A 21,398-nucleotide genomic window follows, 5' to 3' on the forward strand; every position below is an offset into this window, starting at 1 on the left:
TAATCAGCAAAGTCAAGAGAATAATTATTGTACTAGAATTATAATAATGCATATTGAAAATGTCATGACAAATTGTATTAAAATACAATGAAAACGCTAAAAACAGTAAAAAAATCAAGTTCTTCTGATCCTCTTCTTCACATCAGATGCAGCTGAACTGTCTAGTAATGTTTGATCTGCAACTCCAAGTATATTTCCATTGCCTTCAAGGTCCATTTTTTTCAAGCTTGTGATTAAATGCATAATATTTTATAGGGCTATGTAAGTGGAATTTATGGCTTTTGGCATAATGAGAAAGGAGAGGTTTTTACAAGTGTGATGAGACATCATTATACCTTCCCAGATTGGAGTGCTGATCTTTGTGCTCTGCTCTTTTTTCTCCTTCCTGGAAAGAGCATTATGTACTCATTAGTTTCCTCATTTTCTGAGGGTCATCTGCAGGAAGGCTTTTACATGTGATTTTTTAAACTTACCCAGGTTAATTAGATGGACAGGGTACACATTTTTAACAATTTTTTTGTTTGACATCAGAGATGAATAATCTGATGAGATGTGTCTATATGAAAGTATTCTTACTGTGACTACCTAAATTTGAGCATCTACACCTGAATCATATCTATACCATTAATAATTATGCATCTCTAGCTGATATATCCAACGTTGTACTTATAAAGTTGTCGTATAAAGTTTCAGATCTGTCATGTGGAGGAACATGTCATTGTCTTTTTAATAACACCAAATAAGATGAAACGGCGCTATACATGAAGCCAAATTTATAAATGTAACCACAAGCAGCAATTAACAGGATCTAAGCAGTATGCGGCTATGGTTCAATATGAATAAATGAAAGAAAACAGAACTATTGTAATGAATTAAACCACATTCAGCTTGATAAAGGTATAATAAACATATGGAGTTGAAAGGTTAGTAAGACTGACATTAGTAGAACAGCTAAATTGGCTCAATTTGGCCTTAAATGGGTAGATTTGTATGAAATCTGGAAGGAATGTTCCCAACAGAGTGTATGGTGAGCTCAGCATGTTTCATTATGGGTTGTCCAATCACAAGCTGAGTTTTAAGGGAACATATCTCATGCCATGCCTACTGGCAGTAATTGTAACCAAATTTGGTATTTTGAATAATACTTGGCCCCATAGCACGTGGAACCAATTTCATGACATTTGGTCCATCCAATTATGAGATATACAATTTTGCATTTGTCTATGGGTTTAGGTTGGACTGCTGTTGCACACATGCTTAATTTAATACTTATTGATAGCAATCAAGCAGATTTTCATGGAGTTATAGCCATTTTTTCTTTTAGGCCATGCCTCTTTTCAACTTTATTGGCAAATATCTTCAAACTGACAAGAAATTTCTAAAAATCTGAGAAGAGGAACTCAAGAGCTAGGTCCATAATTGCTTCTTGGTGGAAATTGATCAAACTAAGCAGAAGTAAGGTGGAAGTTGACAGTCCATGTTGTAGAGAATGCATGCCAGAAACTGTGTACCAATTTTAGCCTAAATTGGAGTTAGAGAAATTGGAGAAAAAATAGAAAATGAGGATTGTTAATTATAGCACCATCTTATGGCCAATTGGGAAAATATTCCTTTTGTTGTATTTGTACATCATAACTGTTATTGATGAAAATTTCATGTCTCTAGCATTTACCATCTTACAGGAATTTATAAAAAGCTGGAGGAAGAACCTGAAGAAAATAAACAAAAACCAGAACTAAAGAAAATGGTTCCAGCCCTATGAACTTGGACCCCTAATGATGAGAGGAAGCTTGCTTTAAAATGTTTTAATGTGAATTCACTAAATGGTGGTTTAGAATTTATAAACACATGCATTCTGACACATTTTTAAAACTGTAGTTTACAGGCATTTAGCAGATATTCTTATCCAGAATATACTTATCCAAGGGCGACATAGCTCAGGAGGTAAGAGTGGTTGTCTGGCAGTCAGAGGGTTGCTGGTTTGAACCCAGCCCTGGGCGTGTCAAAGTGTCCCTGAGCAAGACACCTAACCCCTAACTGCCCTGGTGAATGAGAGGCGCTCATTCATGAGATGCAGACCATTTACAGCTGGATATATACTGAAGCAATAAAAGTTAAGCACCTAGCTCAAGGATACAACGGCAGTGTCCTACCGGCGAATTGAACCTACAACCTTTTAGGTTACAAGACCAACTCCTTAGCCATTATACTACACTGCCACCTAAAACTTTGCGAGTGTGCTTTTTTCACAATGACATCTGCAGGTCTCTCTCTCTACTACCAGTTATATAAGGTTTGCATGTGGTTTTAAACACACAAACATGCAGAATCTTTGCAACTGTGAACCATCTGAAACATCAGTGCAGTGGTCTGTACTGTGACAGTTTGCTCAAAATTGCACAGAACTACATGGCAGAAAAGTACAGTACAGTACTAAAACATCATCCAGGGAGTTCACTGTTCTGTTTGTTGGAGGACAGAGTGAAGCTCTCACTGACTGTATTACCTCTCCTACAGGAGGAATCCCCCATAAACCCCCAATCTGAGGGAAATGTCCATAATTTACCACAGTCTTCTTACCACAGCTGCATAGTGAGAAGAACAGTTTTATATAAAGACAGAAAAGTTTCAGTCCTCACCTGAATTAAACATCATTCTATTTACAGCTTGTTTGTACTTTCAACTTAAATGAACTCAACTCTCTATTTCTGTTCTTTAACATAAGATCTGTGAAGATGACAACAAAACACAGTTGAAACAAAATAGACACACTCACACATTTTTACACAAAAATATATGTTAAAAATAAATAAAACATTGCCTATATAGCTTTGCTCTAATATTTTTACAGCTCTGAGCAGGTGCACTGGAACATATTTTTTTCAGTGGGAGTGCTGGCAGTAGTGATAAGTGTATATAAAGTACTACTAATAAGGCTAACCAAAGGATCTGATACAATATTTTAAACATTGTGATTGTTTAACTTTTTAACAATTAATTTGACACAATTTCATTCTGCAGGAAAATTCCTTCATACATGCCAAGTTGGTTGTATTTGAAATATTTATTTTACTTTGAATACTTTTTTTAAAGAGATCTACCTTCCAGAATCAGAGGGGATGTTCTCCAAGTAGTATCCTATAATTGCAATAGGCTAATACAGATGAAAACCAAAGTTGAACCCAAGATGAGATACCATTGCAAAACACTTTCTTTCTCATTAAAGTCTCTAAGATTAGGCTGCACATTTTCAGACTTAGGTAAGCACAGAACCTTATGTAAAAATAATGTAAATTGCTGGATATACAATAATGTGGGAAAATCATCCCACAAAGTTTACAATAAGCTATTCTATGAAATTATTACAAACGCAGTCATTAAAACACATAGGCAACATCAAAGGCAGGTGCATCAAGTGGTTCTAAATGAAATACCAATTCTACACCACTTCAAGGGCATCCTCTATTAGTGGACAAAATATATTGAAAATAGCAACACAATAGATTTTGGCATTGACACAATAAACAAAGGTTTACACATTATATTTAAATCTGACATTTTTCTTTGGGGAAGCTATTGCTTTTGGTGTTCTCCACTGCACTGTCCGTGCACTGCAAAGCACTGGTCCCTTTTCCAGACTGGGGTGCTGCTGCACCTGCAGCATCCCTTGTTCTCTGTGTATGGTTCTGAGATCCAAACCTACCTGTGCATACTGGGACACACTCAAACATAAATTCACACACGCACACTCTCTGACAGCTTTTCACATTCACGCCATGTTGTCCCCATTCTTGCTGTGCAAGATGATTGTGGCATTATCAGCATTGTCCTTTTCGTGCTGGTCGGCAGCAGGGAGATTGTCATAGTGCCGTCGGTACAGCGCGCGATTCACTAACGTTATGATGAACATCTCCAAAATCAACAGCTGCTGGCTCATCACTGCACAGAAAGGATTCACAAAGGTCAGAGGTCACAAACAGAGAAAGAAAGCACAGGGTCAGAGGTTAAAACATTCCAATTAGATGCAGGGCCACATACAGACTCAAAAGACCAGGGTCATTTCAATTCACAGATCAATATTTATATCCATACAATCATATACACAAGCCCCAGTTTCATCGTGAATAGGTAAGCTCCCTTGAAGAACTAATCTGTCCATTACAGTATGAAAATCTGTAGTAGATCCTAAGAAATGTATATTTGTGTTCTATTAAGTAATGTATTATGTATTTTAAGGCGTACTATGCAGAATTTCCCCCTTGAAAATATTATAAAATAACCATGCTCAGTCATTACTATAATGCACTGGCAATCTGTGTCTGTGTGAACTTCTGGCCAGCCCTTGCTTGTCTGCTTGTATTTGTTATTCTAAATAGTGTTTAAAATATTTCTGGGCATGACCCTTTTTCTTTGCGTGCTGTATCTGAAAAGCATGTGGTCAGTAGAAGAAGGAGAAGAGGAAACATGCATGGTTTGGGTACAGTGGTTTTCAGCTGGGTTAGTGCTGGAGAGATAACACTACCCAAGCAGCAACATTAGCTAGCTGATGTTCTCAGATAAGTAAATTCAGTTATGTGCATCAAGTGGTTCTAAATGAAATACCAATTCTACACCACTTCAAGGGCATCCTCTATTAGTGGACAAAAATATATTGACAATAGCCGCACAAAGAGGCATACGCACTTTGCTGCAATAGATACACAAAGCTAGACTATGTAAAGATGCAAAAAAATTAATAGAAATAAAAGCGACAATGAATTTTGTGTTGGTGAATATGTGTGGTTATGTTACAGAATTTTCCTGTGCTTCCAGGCAGGCTACAGCAGACTGAAACCTGCTGGTGCTGCTCCGATCCATCACCACTAAGCAAAAGGTAGCCACCCCATGACTTTGCTGCAGCGAAGTGGGAATTTTTTCTATTGGATATTTGGCATACTGTACATGTAACTGTCTGACTGGTATGAATGCAACTACTGCTACATTTCTGAAAGAGTGATTCCAGAAGTCTGCAACAGAATGTTATAAAGCTACCAACATAGCCAGCCAGAGCAAAACATTTAGTTTTATTTGTGGGTGAGCTTCTTCATCTTGGGGGTGTAGATCGGGCTCAGAATGAAGGAAGAGATGTTTTTGATGTAAACACAGGACCAAAGCAAGGAAAGAAATCATGCATAGTATGCCTTTAAATAAAACAACAAGGGGATCAGAGAGAAAGAGAGGGTGGGAGGGACCCAAAGAATGCAATTAGGACATTCCACACAGGATTACAGAATTTACACATTTGTGCATAACACAGAGCACCAATCACTGAGAAAAGTCACTACACAATCAATTGTCAGTTACTAAATTTTCTGTACACAAACTGTGACAGTATACAAACTATCCTGTCAATGAAGGACTACACAACTTTGTGTCCGATTTAATTCAAAACAGTGACTTGGTTCCACAGGTGATACTGTTGTTCAATCAGAACCTAAAATTAACTGGCCTTTAACTGAGGCTCTCTCACAAATATACTTCTAGCACATCGAAAACATTGCGTCTCTCACACCAGGAGAGTTGAAAGAAAACACTACACTACAATATTCTTATGAAAAATACCAGTGCCTTGCTGCGACAAAAAACTATTATATCAACTTGACAATAATTCCTGCGTTAATGTGCTTCAATTCTCCTTTTTTTCTTTTTTTTGCTGTGATTAGTCTCTCCTGCCATGCTCCATCTCCCATCATTAGCAATTTCTGTTTCACATCTTGTCATCAACCTTCTTCTACCATCTCCTATTCTTCTGGTCATTTCCTGTCCAGCACTACCACGTGACTGAGTATCTGCTCTGTAAAGACAACTCTGCTATTAGCTTCATCTATAACTCTCTAAAGTGATGATAATGAACGGGGCTGCACTTACAGTATCCACGAACTTGGGAGGAGAAGGGTGGTGCACAGGCAATAGCTCCATTCAGGGCCAAGATGTTAATAATGGCCGTCTGTAGCTGACTTAGGACTAGAACCAGCTGGGGTAAAATAAAGCATAGTATACTGAAATGTTTCTGAATGACAAGTGGTTTTTTCCCACATTCTGAATGTATGGGTAAATATATGTGAATACATACTTTACTTTTCAGATCACCAAGTAAAAAGAAACATTGTTTATAAGGCCCATATGGTTTGTTTGATTTTCTATTGTAGCTGAGCTTGTCTGAGAATAGTTTTAGAATGGGGCCATATGGAGAGGTGTAAAATCATGTAACGGAGAATGAATGTTGAATGACTAGTTATAAAGGACAGTCAGAGCTAGGTTTACATGTTTACAAATTAATATTAATCACAATCTCACTAAGCATTAAGTTACTAACAAGTTATATAAGTGCCATTAACCAGCCTGAAACACACTATTGTTGCACGTCATGTTCCACATCATAATTGCACGTGCTAATGAAGAAATATGGGCTAATTAGAAAAAAGTACAAAAGCAAAATATTAATATAGGAAATGTTTCAGTAAGATAATGCATAAATACAATTGAGTTTTTAGGGAGACCAACAAATCCAGGAAGAGGGCCAGATTTGGCATCATGAATAAAAGGCTAACATGTTAACAGAAGTTGTTTGGTAAATTTATTGTGGTATGCACTACTTACATTTAATGCACTAATATTTATAGACTATTCATAAGGAATCTGAAGAAGCTCCTAATTCCCATACATTTTCACACTGATCCTTGAATGTGTTCTGATCAGCTATGGCCACAGTTGGACTCACCTGGTACATGGCATATTTGGGAATGATCTTCTGGCTTCTCAAGGTGTTGCGGAGATTCATAAACATGATGGCAACAGGCCAGAGTGCGATGATGGTGAGAACCCCCACAAATGGGTTGATCCAGATTGCAGTTCCAGTTATCGTCAGCTGCAAGCATAGATATTGTTCATTTATTGTTACCAGATTTTAGTTTCTGTATGTTCAAACATACAGACACTAAGTCCATTGTTTTTGTTTATAGAATGCCTTTATTGCAGCCCTGGAATTCACCTCCCATGAACATCGCTGTACATTTCACAAAGAGTTGCATTTCGTATGTTAAACTCAGCTCTGAAATGAATTATATAATCTACATGCACTCTGCAAAAGTGTTTTTGCATTCAGCTGAAAAAGTTCTGCTTTTCTATGGAATTGCTATACAGATTTTTTTAAAATTTGGTGAATTTTGTCATGCGTAATGATGATATAGATCTTACTGGTGTGTGTCATGGGTTTTCATCCACAGGCCCACAGAGAGGTACTCATAGTGGGGACAGAGATACGCATAGTGGAGAGGATGAGAGAGAACAGAACAGTACTCACATCAGAGAGATCATAGTTCCCATTAGTCCAGAGCACTATGGATAAGATCGTGAAGACAGTTTTTAGCAGAGCAAACTGGAGTGATCCAAACTTCAATATGGTCAGTGTCCGCCTGGGGAAGAGTCAGACATTACACTGTAAAGAAGGCCCTTCCACCAACCAGGGAGCACTTGGTACCTGGGCCCCAACAGCCAGGAAGGAGGTGTAGTCATCTTGGGAGGGGACCAGGCAGCAGAGAGAAGGGGTGGAGTTACAGTGATATGGATGGTGTTGTGCATTGCACTACAAATCTTACTGACTACAGATGACAAGCCACAACTACCATTAATTGTAACAGTCATCTAATCATACTCGTAACTAAACAGCTTTTTTCTGAACAAACTATGGAACACAAGTTGCATGAGACTGCATAGGAGGAATGCAGTAAACACTATGAGAGCAGTTTTCTCTCTCTGATTTCAGCAATGCAGGGTAAAGTAAAAGCCTTTACCATTACACATGTACCACACATGAACAGAAGTACAGGCAGTAGTAATCACTATAGAAATCAAAGTGGTGCTGCTGCTATGTTTAGTTCATCTGGAATTATTTTAACAGTATAATTTAAACACATTTAAATTCATGAAATAAGAATATTGTTTCAAACCATTGGTTCCTGTTTGCATGCTAACTGCAAATTCACTTCCACTGATTTTTTGAGAAGTACATATGTGCTGTTCATTTTTGGATAATGTATGCCAAAAGTACAGCCTCCACCTTTACTTTAAAACTTTGATTATGAGCAGAAACTGACCAGGATTCTATATTGCGCCTCAGCATATGTCCCTCCCCTGCCAACTAACATTGCACACCTGGGAAGTCTTAACGGTGCACAGACCAGTCATAAAGGTGAGTTCAACAAAGTAGTTAATTCTGTTAAACAATGGCTCTGCTCACTTGAACCGTAGAACATTGACCTCTCTTATCAGCACCACTATACTGCACCAATTAACAGCACAGACACTCACCCCTACAGCAGTGACAAAGTGTTTACCACAGAACAGACACTCAACCTGACTGCACAGAGATGGGATCCCTACCACAGGATAGACATATAGCCTACAACCAACAGTGATGTCAGGGAACTAGCTGACTGGGCTGTTGTTTCATGCATCCAGGCATGATTCAACTATGGCTCCAGTACCCTTTTATAACAACCAATGCGTGACCTTCCACATCCTGCTGTGACCCAACATACCGTGTGACTGGCACATGCGGCAGACAGGGACAGCAGCAACAGCAGGGCCCTGTGCTAATCCGAAACCGGTCCTGCGCACAACGTCTCAGAAACTCCTCCTCTCCTCCACACTCCTCCAACATCAGGATCAAGAACTTGTAAACAACAATTGCAAAGTACCTGCAGAGAGAGAGAGAAAACATTATATTAATGTAAAAAGACATACATAGTCAGTACTGGAGGGCCACAGCCTCTGCTGGTTTTTAATTTCCTTTCAATCAGCAGCCAATTTCGGCCTTGAAAACAAGGCATGCTGACTCTTCTGCCAATCAATGACTTTAAGCACTTAAGTACAGGAACACCTGAACACCCAGCAGACATAGTGACCCTTCAATATTTGAGTTTGAGATCCCTGGGCTACCCATTCAATTCAACACAACTTTACTGAATTGAAAGGTAAGAGACTATCAATGGATAGAGGCTGTATGTGCACAGTATGATAGTATGAATCAATAGTATGAATTACTGGCAGACTGAGACGTATTTATGACAGTGTTGTGACAATGAAGTATGCACCCGTTTTTAATGCCTGCTGAATTAATACCTGTTTAAATAACTGTCTCATCCCTGCATTATGGCAATTTTGATTGTTTAATTTGCAACTTTGTTCCATGTCAGGTCCTCCTTGTAAGAGATTTAGATTTCAGTGGGCCCTTTGAAGTAAAACAAAAGGTAAATAAAGTTTTAATTAGCTTGGGGCTTAGTAATTCCTCAGCGTTCTATGTGGGTTTAGTGCTTCCTATGGGTTCTCCATCTCTAATTCATGCAGCACAGAAGTGAGCATGACTTTTTCATATGTGGAAAAAAAAAAAAAAAAAAAAACTAGTCAAGGAGTGAGTAATCTAGGACCATGTGAAGCTTCTAAACAAATTCTCTGCATATTCAGAGGAAATTCATTGCTGGATTTTCTGCACTGGCAGTTAGGCTGACGAACCCAACATTCGTGCACACACTAATTTATTAGATACTCATGAAACTAACTACAGCTTAGGATGGTGCGCATTTAAATTATCACTGTTAAAAGTATTGTTTTAATAAACGACAGTATTGCATATGGATGTACACTTAATGTTTTTCACCTAAACTGGAAAAATGTTTACTTTTCTGAAAGATGTGCCCTCAAGAAAATGTGCACACTTGTGTATGTCCTGTTAATGACACTTTAAACATACATTTAAAACAAGTTCTTGTCACTTTAACCAACATATGCCAGAGAAGCTGAGCTTTGTGTACAAGTCAGTGATGCAGCTAATCTTTTTAAACATTGCTAGACTTTATAGAACTGTCAGAGTACGGGGTTTAGGACCCAGGCGCAGAGTAAGGAAGACAAACTCAAAAGGGAAAATTAACAAAGACTTTACTAACAAAAGGGCAAACACAAATGGGGAACAGAAAAGGCCAAGATGGGCAAAAACACAAACTCCAAAAATATCTAACAGAAAACAAGAGGAACTCAAAAACACGGGCAGGGCAGAACACAGGCAGGCAGAGTACAAGGGTAGGTACATATGGTCAGAAACAAACACAAGTAGGAAACAAACACAAGGAACCAGCACCCGAGTCAAGCGGACCAAGAATTTAAATAGACAGGGGGTAACAAGACACAGGTGAACTCAAAAAACAATCAAACCAGAAAAGGAGGGGATAACAAGACACAGGTGGGAACAATGATAGAATAACGAGACAATAATGTAAAACAATACAATTAACAGGGGAACGAGCAGGACACAAAACGGCCCAACAAGGAAACAGAAACAGTAAAACAGAACCATGACAAGAACAGTAAATGATATCAAGTTCATGAATAACCGAGAAAGAGATCGATTTCAATTACGCTTTCAATTACGCTCAAAGAGACAAGTTCATACTTGTCAATGAATTTCATATTTTTAAATCCAGGCAGACTTACGAGGCAGAGGTCATATCGGTGAACATTATCGCTTTTGGAATCCAGAGCCCTAGACAGGACATGGTAGCAATGACCTAAGAAAAGAAGAATTCCATTTACATTGTAGTTGTTATCATTTCCACTGAAATACTACAGTGGGTAGTACTGGTGTAGATCTCATGAAGAGCCAAATTTACAAACCAAGACAAGAAACAAGATGAACTAGATGGCACTCAAGAGTGCATATCGCCACCAACACTATGCAATTGTCAAGGTATGCCAGTTTCACATGTTGTATATTCACAAAAAGTCAATCTCTCAAATCAGGCATGATATATTATGCCCATTTAAATTCTAGCCACTCTTAGGCCTATGCATTTTAGTTAGCCTTTGCAACACCACATGGACAATCCATGCCCCCTTTGGCCAATTGGTCTGAAAAGTAAATCTGTTCTTCCTTGACACCAATCAACCTTTACACATTTTGTGCCGTTATGTGAATCGATTCAGAAGTGATATGCTGTTTTGGCATGCCCACTGGCATGGCATGCCTCCTTTGGCCAATTGATGGGAAAAGTTAATCAATTCTTTCTTCCTGGCCCCTAACCAAGTTACCAAGTTTGCCCACAATGTTTCATGCAAATCTTCAGAAACTTTTGAGATATACTGCTGACAAACAAACAGACAGAATGGGGTGAAAACATAACACCCGCCAACTCTATTGGCCAAGGTAAAGAACAAACAATTGACTCCAGGGAACTGAATGGCACCCAAAATGTCCGATTCACACCCTCATTTGGAAAGTCCAATTAACTATTTCCTATTTGCTGCTGTGTTCATGTTCACAATTTTAGACTTGCAATCAAACAATTCACATGTGGATGAAATGCACATTTTCGGCTTTTACTTAAGAGTATTTTAAACACTTTGGTTTCACCATGTAGAAATGACAGCACTTTTTATACTCAACCCCCCTCCATTTCAGGGCACCTGAATGTTTGGGACATATTAATGTTATGTAAATGAAAGTAGTCATGTCACCTCTTTTAGATACTTCAAAGCAAACTGTAACCTGGCCATCCTGTTTTTGCAGCTAACTGATGGTTTGCATCTTGCACTGTAGCCCGTGTTGTTCGGTTTGTGATTTATTCTGCAAACAGTAGTCACTTACACATCCACACCTGCCTCCTGAAGAGTTTCTGATCTGTCAGACAGGGGTTTTTCCTCAGTATGGTGTGAGAATTATTCGGTCATCAACTGTAGAGGTCTTCCTTGGCTTACCAGGCCCTTGTGATTACCGAGCTCACCAGTGCTCTTCCTTCTTAATGATGTTCCAAACAGTTAATTTGGGTAAGCTTAAGCTTTGCCCAATGTCTCTGACGGTTTTATTTTTTTATTTCTCAGCCTCATAATGGTTTCCTTGACTTTCATTGGTACAATGCTGGTCCTCACATTTACACACACCAATAAGACTCCAATGGGAATAAAATGCCTAAAATCAAGAAAGATACTGAAAGCTCTCTTACACCTGCACTAAGGAAGCAACTGAGTGTACCTGACTAATCAGAAACATCTGTGAATGCAAATTATGATGCCCTGAAAAGGAGGGATAATGTATAAAAAGTACAGTACTTTTTGCATGGTCAAAAATGTATACAAAAATACCCATTACTAAAAGTTGAAAATCTGCACTTGTGAAAAACACATGTGAATTTCTTGATTACAAATCTAATATGAAGTACAGAGCCAAATGAAGAAAAAAATATGCCTGTGTCCAAAACATTATGTATCTCACTGTTCATGCCACTTTACACTTTCGTATGATTTCTATGTACTTACTGGTGCTGCGCCGCTCACCCATATGATGGTGGTTTTCTTGGGAGATGGGACTTTTCTGTAGACGTACACAGATTCTTCCAGGTAAACCAGCAGAGACACAGCAGCCATAAGGGTCAAGATGGAGTACAGAATGATCCCAAAAACATCCAGTTCTGCAGAGAGACAATTTTGGCAACTTTCAATTGGGCCAGGCAATACTACTAAGCCAAATTATATTCCAGTTCAGGACTGGTTATGCCACATTTTGGGAAAGTAGGCTGGTTAAAAATGTCCTGATTTGTAAAATATGTTTTAAAAAGTATTCACGGTACATCAGTATACATCCTAGCAATTATCTACTTTTTCTGAAACAAAATGTCGTTTTTAAAACCGCAGAGGTGAAAAGTCCAGGGGTCAGAAAGTAAAAGTCCTATAATGCTTTTCTTCCATTCATCAACTCAGTCAGCTGATTTCATAAATTAGTTCTACCTCCTGGCTGGAGAATTGTGCCAATTGGCAAATTTAGAGCAGGTCCTTGCCCGGCTCGAAGGGCTGCAACAAACAAATCCAAATGTATCAAAAACAATCCAAAAACTGAACTAAAAACAAACCCAGGCATTTATTAATCTAAATTACAAACTAAGGCACAAACTAAATCAAACGAAAACACACAAAGTTCACAAAATAAAAGGATCTTCACAAACACCAAAAACATAAAGCAAACCACACGCAAAAGAAACTCACTCCAGAGAAGATCTCTCCAGCCTCATACTGCAGGGCTTATATTGGGCCACAGGCAGTTGGAGGCAATTAAGCAATTAAGCAAGTAGGTATTACCTCCACCTGCACTACCCAGGCAAGCAGAGGCTGGGACGTAACAGAGACATATTCTTAATCTTTAAATATTTTCCCATTCACCAAATATTTTTATTTAAAACACATGGCTTATTACAATGTTCATGAACTAACATGACCTCTTGTATGACTGATTAGTCCCATGCACAACACAGCATCATTCATACAAAGACACACGTTTTCATTATATGAGCATCACAAAATCGGGTCCATCCTACCTGCTACACAGAACTAATTCTCTTCTGAATGAAGTAAATTGTAGATGGTACTACACATCCTGCGGTAATGGTTGTTTTAAAATACTACATAAAACCCAAGCTGCTTTTTCTATGTTATGCACTTTCTTAAATATAGCCTACCATGTCACACGTTTTTTCCACGATTCCATCTAATATAATGCTGATGAACAAACTGAATTGAACAAAATGAATTCCCAGAAAAACCCATCCATTCCCGTAAAAGTCCTTGGAAGGTTTCCAGGGTTTTCCCATTCCACTTCCAGGAAATCTTGCAACACAGTGAGTACCATATGTTGTGCCAGTATCTAAAAATGTAGTAGGTCACAACAGTGCAGAACTATTTCTCCTTTAACTTGTCAACATGGTCAGTGGGATGGCACTGAATGCAAACTAAACAGGGAAGGTTTGGGAAATCCACAGGGGAAGTAATTTAATAGAGTTCTTTACAAGCAAGACTTCTCTTATGAACCACAGTTCACAAGCCACAAATTCATTGATAAATTAAATGCTGTAATGAAATTCCAATTTAAATACATGAAATAAATAAACTCAGTTAAATTTAGAATTAAAATATAAAGAAAAATGGAAATCATATTTGCTATGTATTTACTTGGTGCTTCCTGCATACTTTACCAACTTATTTTGTTGTTAAAAAGCCAAGCTTATTTAAGAAGTAAGACAACATTTATTAAATATATTATATCCAAATATACATATTTAAAGCTGCCTTGCAATGTACATGCACTCAATTGCCTGACAAAGCAATTTGTCTATTTTGGAGAAAATGAGGTTGAGGTTATTTACGAGACATAATAAAGATGCTACATGAAGAACGATATGGCACTCAAACCGGTTTGAGTTTGGCCAAGTAACGGTCCTTTCTTTGACTGGTAACCCCAAATAATACTGGCTTGCCATAGTTTTAACTAGCTAGCTAACATAATTTACTTGTTATTTATTTTGCTTGTTATCAGAAATAGTCTAAAGGGACTCTGTTGTTATTGATTGTTTGCGGAAGTTAAGTTAGGGCCAGAACAATGCACATGCGCAGTAACGTTTGTTTATGTTGTTACCGTTGAAAGCGTCTATACAACGACTTGGTTGAATACTCGATTCTGATTGGGCATTATTTCTCAGTAAAGGGACACCTTGGCCTTTTAACAGTTCTAAAATCAATGTGCTACAAAATCCAGCATTCTAAAGCAGTTTAAACAGCAACTTTCGCTTTTGAATTGTTGTTACATCCCCTCCCGTTTTCAATGTCCAATTTCACAATTGATGGCAACGTTTAATCACATTTCTAGTTACTGTTGCTAGCTTTACCAATCGGAATCATCCCTTATTTGGACAGTAGAATAGGCATTACGCATTTAACTCATGGCTACGGACACATTTTCATCCGTATGTTTGTGAACGATTGAGTTTATAGTAACCGCTGTTTTGAATACAATTCAATAGTTAGCTAGCTAGCTAGCCGGGACAACAAGCACGCCGTGAGACAATTCTGACCTAAAATCAAGAATTTTAATATTGGCTAGGTGACAAGTGACGGCGAACCTGTCATAAAGCTAGCTGGCATTCAAAACCCGTTTCAGAGGGTCTTAGAAAGACGTTATGTAGGCTATAGGCTACAATGCGCGACCACACCATTTAAAGAGCAAGACAGTGCTAGGGAGATTAATTTGATTGACTTGTGGTTTCATGCAGCTTTATTAAATAATGTAATGAGAAAAATGACCAAAATTGGTGCTAATTGTATGGTATAAAACGAGAAGGAACTATTTTTTCTTGATAGCATCATTGTTTTCATAGAATTAACGACCAGAGGTTTTTGCTTAACAATGGTGCAAATAGAACTACCAACCAGAGTTTTTGCATAACAATGGTCCAAATAGAACTACCAACCGGAGTTTCGCTTGACAACGGTAAAGCCGCTACACTCTCATTCATGGGCTGTCATTATGTTCCACTCGGGAGCGGCTGAGTCATGTGCGACGTCTAGTGGTAAAATTTGGTAGGCTATTACCGGTCCGGTCCGGTATTTGGCTTAATATCAAACCGGTTTGAAAATTTTTACATCAGCCCAACTCTATAGTAAAAGATTTGGTAGTGTACAGCGCAGTCTCATTGGTCTTTTCAGTCGATTTGTCTATGCTGTTATAATGAATGTGCTGTCCAGGTGATTTAAGAAATTAATTGAGCTAAAACTTCATTCTTGATTTTCTTTTCTCTACATGAGGAATAATAACTGTAGTTTTACGTTAAATCATGTTATATTTCAACTTTCACATTCTCTCATTCTTTATATTCTAATTATTTTAGAAAAAGACCGGATGTTGCCATGAAACACAGAAAAAACATTTAAAAACTGCTTTTATTACTAGAGATCCTGACAACTTGTAACAAAAAAATAGTTTTACCAAATTACCCCTTGAAGAGATTGTACATAAAATCAGGGGGACACCAAGCAGGACCACTACATTTCAGCACTTCTTGATCTGTACTGTGGCAGTGTTTCTCTTATACACAGCTTTTAAAAATAATATTGGTATTATTGCATACTCTTAGTTAACACGGAAAAATAGTAACTCTCTGCCTGACAAGTGAGGTCATGCGTTGCCATGGATAGAATTGCATGTGCAACACTTTTCTGCAAATAGCCATTTATGTTGATTGTAAGAACATTAGAACCCTTGCCAACCCAATCCACTGATCGGTCCAATTGCAACATTGTTGTTTTAAATAGAATCTGCACCTCACAAGTTTAAACCAGGGGACTCTATTTTTTGAGGATAATGAATTTGGTATTCTATGTAATTTCCTTTTTTTTAACTTGAAGTTATTCAACAAAATGCATTTTTGACAAAAGTACACTTGTTGCCAATACCTATTTACTACAATGTTGCTGTTGCATTTTGACAAGAAATAACAACTGCACTTGGATTTGTAGCGATGTGAAAAGTCTGAAAATTTGGCAATGCTTAGCACTGGTCCTATAGGCATGTGGAATATTACAGCTCTTCAAAACGAACTATGCAATCTGCCACAAAAGCTTCCAATTGTTAGTGTAGGCTAGCCCAGTACCAATATAGGCAGGAATAAATATGTTTCACTTACGCTTTATGACATCAACAGCCAAAGGAGCTTCCTGTAGACAGCTTGGATCGATGGTGAAATTGAAGTCGTCCATCAGGATCCTGATATGTGGATTTTAAAACTCTGTAGACCACTTAAGAAGTGTAAGAACCCCACAAAAACACAACGGCTTGTGGTCGTATTTGCTGACTGGAGATTATGAGGTGCTGAACAGCAGTTCTCTAACTTCGCGCCTAAATAGTTGTTTACTGCAGTAGCTACTGAAGTTATGAACAGATGTAGAACCATGTATGCAGCACAGATTGCAATTTATTTGAATACCTGTAATACAGTCCCACCCCATCCGCCCTATTGTTTAGTAGTCCCTCCCAACTATAAATCGAAAGTTTACCAGAACGAACTTGTGCAAGGGTAGACTAGTAGTACCTGAAAATACGACTGTAGTGTAGTGTAGCCTAATCCGTGAATGACACGCAATATTCGTTATCTCAGTAGGCGCCTGGCATAAAAAGGTTTTCACTGAAAATACATGCTTTGTGATTCAGATGCACCAAACGTTTAAATGTGTATGCATTTGTAACCTACTGTTTTCAGTTTGACTACTACACTGGGATAAAATGTAGCTACTGAACATATTAAAAGGAGTCTTTAGAGATTAAGAGCCATGAAGACTGCGTTGCTCCAGGGTACACCGGCCGAAACAAGACTACCCGAAGAATTTCTACCACATGATTGCGCGTTGCCATGACTAGCAGTTCGGCGGTCGTGTGATTCAAGCATAGAAATACACATTCAAGTTTAACTCTTGGTCAGCTCAATCAAACTTTGAACGAAAATCATTCTGTCTCCTTTCAAACCAAACGTATTGTAAAAGATGGGATAATTTAACCACCTCATTTTTAAACGACGATTTATTATAAAAGAGTTCTGATAATTTGAAGCAATATAAGGAAAGAATTAGGCGAGATGGATTTAGTGTATACTTTGCTGATAATAACATTGACTGATACGTAGTATTAAGTTAGTAGGCTACTATATTATAAACTATAGAGACAGGACACAATTACTATGGAAGCAATTACAGTGCCAATTTCATATTTTACAACTTCCGGCTACTTCTCCAATTCAATTCTTTGGAATAGCGCTAGGAAACTGCGTGTAGGTCAAGACAGACACGTGAAATAGGCAAAGTACAACATTTTATTATACAACACAGATTAAAAATTCATAAAAACGCATCATGCAGTAGGAGGAGCATCAGAACCAGCCTACCCTGCACAATTGCCACTAGTATTAATTTACAGGTTCAACTGGGATGCAAGGTATGCCATCCTGCCAAGTTACACCTATGCACTGAGCACTTTTCTGGGTTTCCTACAGAAATAACCACAATGACCACAGTCTCTCAGCCCCAAATTTAGGGGATTTTCCTCCTCCTCCTCCTCCTCCTCCTCCTCCTCCTCCTTCTTCTTCTTCTTCTTCTTCTTCTTCTTCTTCTTCTTCTTCTTCTTCTTCTTCTTCTTCTTCTTCTTCTTCTTCTCTACCAGATTAAATCATCACAAATGCTCCAAGCCCACAAACAATGTGTTTCCCCATTGGACATTTAGCTCCGCCAGCCAATCAAAACATCATATGCACACGTAGATCGTGCACGTAGATCATCAGATGCACCTGCTTCGTAGGTGGCACACTGGTAATAACGCCCTTGCATTGGGACCGTTGAGGCTCAGGATTGAATCCCACCTAAGGCTCAGGCAAATCTTTAGTTTATTATACACGCTTATTTGCTTACTAATAATTGTATATTACTTTAAAAATATTGTTTTTGCAACTGTACAATACAATGTACATAACCAGCAGTAATTTACGCAAAAAAAGGAGAGTCTTTATTACATTTGAGACACTTGTTGATCATCACAAAATGTCTACATGTCACAGCTGTTACCTATATAGTTCTGCCTCTCAAATTGTAATAAAGTCAGGAAGCTGGCTGAGGAAGACAGCAAAGACAAGTCCTGCCTACAGCTAAGCTTATCTTATAGCCTAAACCTTATTAACACAGAAAACAGAGCAGGAGAGAAGGCTAAGTTGCGAGCTTGGGAGCTGAAATTGAAGGAGATTGCTGATAATTTTGTGCACGCAGGATCGTTGGATGCCTGTCAAATCAGTGAGTACATAAAGTGCTTTTTGAAGGACATTTCTGTTAGGTTTCTAATGCTGCCAGCCTGTTGTAGTTTCAATAGTGCCACCACACCGTTTGTCTCAGCGATTGTTTTATATATATAGCAAAGCGCAAGTGCTAACCACATTGTCTGGCCCTATTCATTGATTTCTTTCCCATAGATCTAAATTCTCACTTTAGTCACTGTTCCTATTGAAACACTAACCAGTTGAGCAGCCTTTGTGACTGAAGCTCCTGCCATCCCTGCCCCGATAATGAAGCCTCTTTCAAAGTCACTGAGAGCTTTTCCTTTTGTTGTCTTGATCCAAAATCAAGTTCAACTGGACCTGCTCAGCAGTTGTGTACATGTCACAGAGTATGATAGGATGTTAATAATGTATCGTGCAATACACCTGTATAGAAGCCTCTGCATTTATGTTTTGTCCACTCATTTATTTGGGTTTTTCCTTTGTCACTTGTCTGTACATTTAGCACCATACAACCATTGAATGAATTATAGTGATCATAATATTATCAATGGCATATAAAAAGGCTTAGGAAATAGAGAAATATACATAACATATTTTTAAATGAAAGGTATTTTTATATTTTATTAAGACCATTCTGATTATTTCTTGCACTCCCAGGAGTCAATGCAAACACAGAAAAGAGGAAGAAGCTACCAGCCACAGTGAAAAATCTCTACCTTGCACAACAGACCTGTAGTTTACTGTTCAAATGTGTGGCACAGAGGTCATTCATCCTGAAACTTAACCAAATGCCCTTCAGGTATACTCATTCAACACATAAGTATCATTCAACACAGGTGTAAGTCATTCAACAAATCTCTGTCCCGGGGGTCATTGAAGTCATCCTGAGACAGCAAGATAACCATTATTGTCACAGCCAGGATTTGTCACCTCAAAGCAATTTGTCATAAGCAAATATCTTTATTGACAACGTGTGACAAAGGTGAAGGCCACAACATTTCCAGTTAGCTTCAGACACTCCGTTCCTTGACCTGGGTGGATTTATGAATGAATAGCATTCATTTCCACAAGTCTTTGTATCATAAACATGCAAGCCCCTAAGCTCGCATTTTCATGAACTCTAGCATTAATTTACCAACTCCAGCAACTCAGATGCTCACCTTGCGAATTTAGCTGTTAATATATTAGTCAATGCATACTTTAAGGAAAATAAGTAGTTTTGCATTTTGTAGGTTTGCGAAACTATTCTATTTCCATTTTGCCCCACGCTATCCATCTAATGTATCCCAATGAATTATAAAACAATAAAAAACAAAAGAAAATATTTCTTGTTCATAAATTTATTTATTAATTATTTATTATTTTTTATTATTAATTGACATTAATGTCGACAAACACAGACGCCTAATGGCTACAGAAAATAGGCACTGTAGCATTAAACAATGTCATTTGTAAACAAAATATTCTGTTTGAGACTTTGACGTTATTTCAAAAGAACAGTGTCTCCCAAAGCTTTCCGATTTGGAGAAATCTATATGTGGGTCTCCAGTGTCACGCGCTTTATAAATAAAATAAAAATGAACGAAAATGAAAAACACTGGAGGTGCAGTTTGCTAACACTAACCTTTGTTCTTTTCCATGTTTAACAAAAGCTACATTAGCAAGACAAGGGTTCGACTGCAACAAAAATGTTTCTGCATCATCAAATATATTTATATGTTTACAAAACAGAAGTTGTTTGCTCTCAACGTTAATACAAGCAAGGTGCAGGAATTTGTGCGTAGGATCCACGGATAGAGGGCTCCATAGCCTACATAGATTTTCTTTTCCCCCTAGTAATATTGTAGGGTTGGATCCACCAGATACTGATACCAACAAGTAACTAATTTAATACAACACTACAATGAAACAATTTAACCTAACATTTGTGGTACCAATACAGTGGCCTAAATTAACAGTCATGACTCATATCGCTCTTCTAATCTGCACTTCTCAGCCTACTTTGCTGGCACATCCATCTTATCTCTGAAAATGAAAAGATGAAGGCAAAGGTCTCTCATAAGCATGCACACATACACACCCTGGTGTAGGTCTGCCTGCCTTTGTACACTTGTGCTAGGCAGGCAATTTAAACAGAGCTGCTCACGTGAATTACAACAGTCTAGGCGTTCAAAGAATCAAACACAGTCGCTCCATCAAAATTCAAATCAAATGTATTTATATAGCGCACAAACAATTGTCACCATACACTTCACCAATAACCCTGGCCTAAACCCCCACAGGAGCAAGCCTGGGGAAAATCTCCCTGGTAACAGAGAGGAAGTAACCTTGGAAGAAACCAGACTGAAGGGGGGAACCTGTCCTCCTCTGGTCAGGGTGCAGGTTTAAATGACCAACACGGTCAGTGAGTGAGTGGTCATGTTAATCAAATTAGTGGCACCTTGGTGACAATCTTGAGGTGGCAGCTCAGATGATGGGCGGGGCCGGGTGGCGATGCTGAAGGGGAGGCCGGACCACAGAAGTGGGTTCGTCCAGATGACAACATTCTTGGAATTCGGGGGAAGGGCCTTGCTGGCAGCACGTGGAAGGAAATTGGCCAAAAAGGCCATTAGGAATGTGCAGTAGAATAACGGAGAATATAATAGTTACAAGTTACAGGGGCACAAATTGGGGATTACAAAGGGGCCCTGCCAGGAGTAATCAAAAGCTGCATAGCTACTAGGACAGGGATTG

General features: G+C 38.4%; 1 protein-coding gene across 2 annotated transcripts; it reads right to left on the reverse strand.

Annotated features, from left to right (window-relative positions):
- Positions 1-1,459: 1,459 nt before the first annotated feature.
- Positions 1,460-17,197, reverse strand: LOC118235252 (organic solute transporter subunit alpha-like). Of its 2 annotated transcripts, none has more exons than XM_035432406.1 (8): positions 16,536-17,197; positions 12,346-12,497; positions 10,528-10,601; positions 8,580-8,738; positions 7,343-7,454; positions 6,761-6,907; positions 5,908-6,013; positions 1,460-3,939 (listed from the first exon to the last, which is right to left on the reverse strand). In XM_035432406.1, exons 1-8 carry the CDS (start codon positions 16,606-16,608, stop codon positions 3,770-3,772), a joined length of 993 nt encoding a protein of 330 aa, XP_035288297.1. In that variant the 5' UTR covers positions 16,609-17,197; the 3' UTR covers positions 1,460-3,769. The 2 variants fall into 2 exon arrangements, with proteins under 2 accessions (XP_035288297.1, XP_035288296.1); XM_035432405.1 differs by lacking the exon at positions 16,536-17,197 and adding an exon at positions 12,814-13,029.
- Between the last annotated feature and the right edge of the window lie 4,201 nt (positions 17,198-21,398).

Source organism: Anguilla anguilla, chromosome 9, assembly GCF_013347855.1.
Source record: "Anguilla anguilla isolate fAngAng1 chromosome 9, fAngAng1.pri, whole genome shotgun sequence".
Taxonomy (NCBI): Eukaryota; Metazoa; Chordata; class Actinopteri; order Anguilliformes; family Anguillidae; genus Anguilla; species Anguilla anguilla.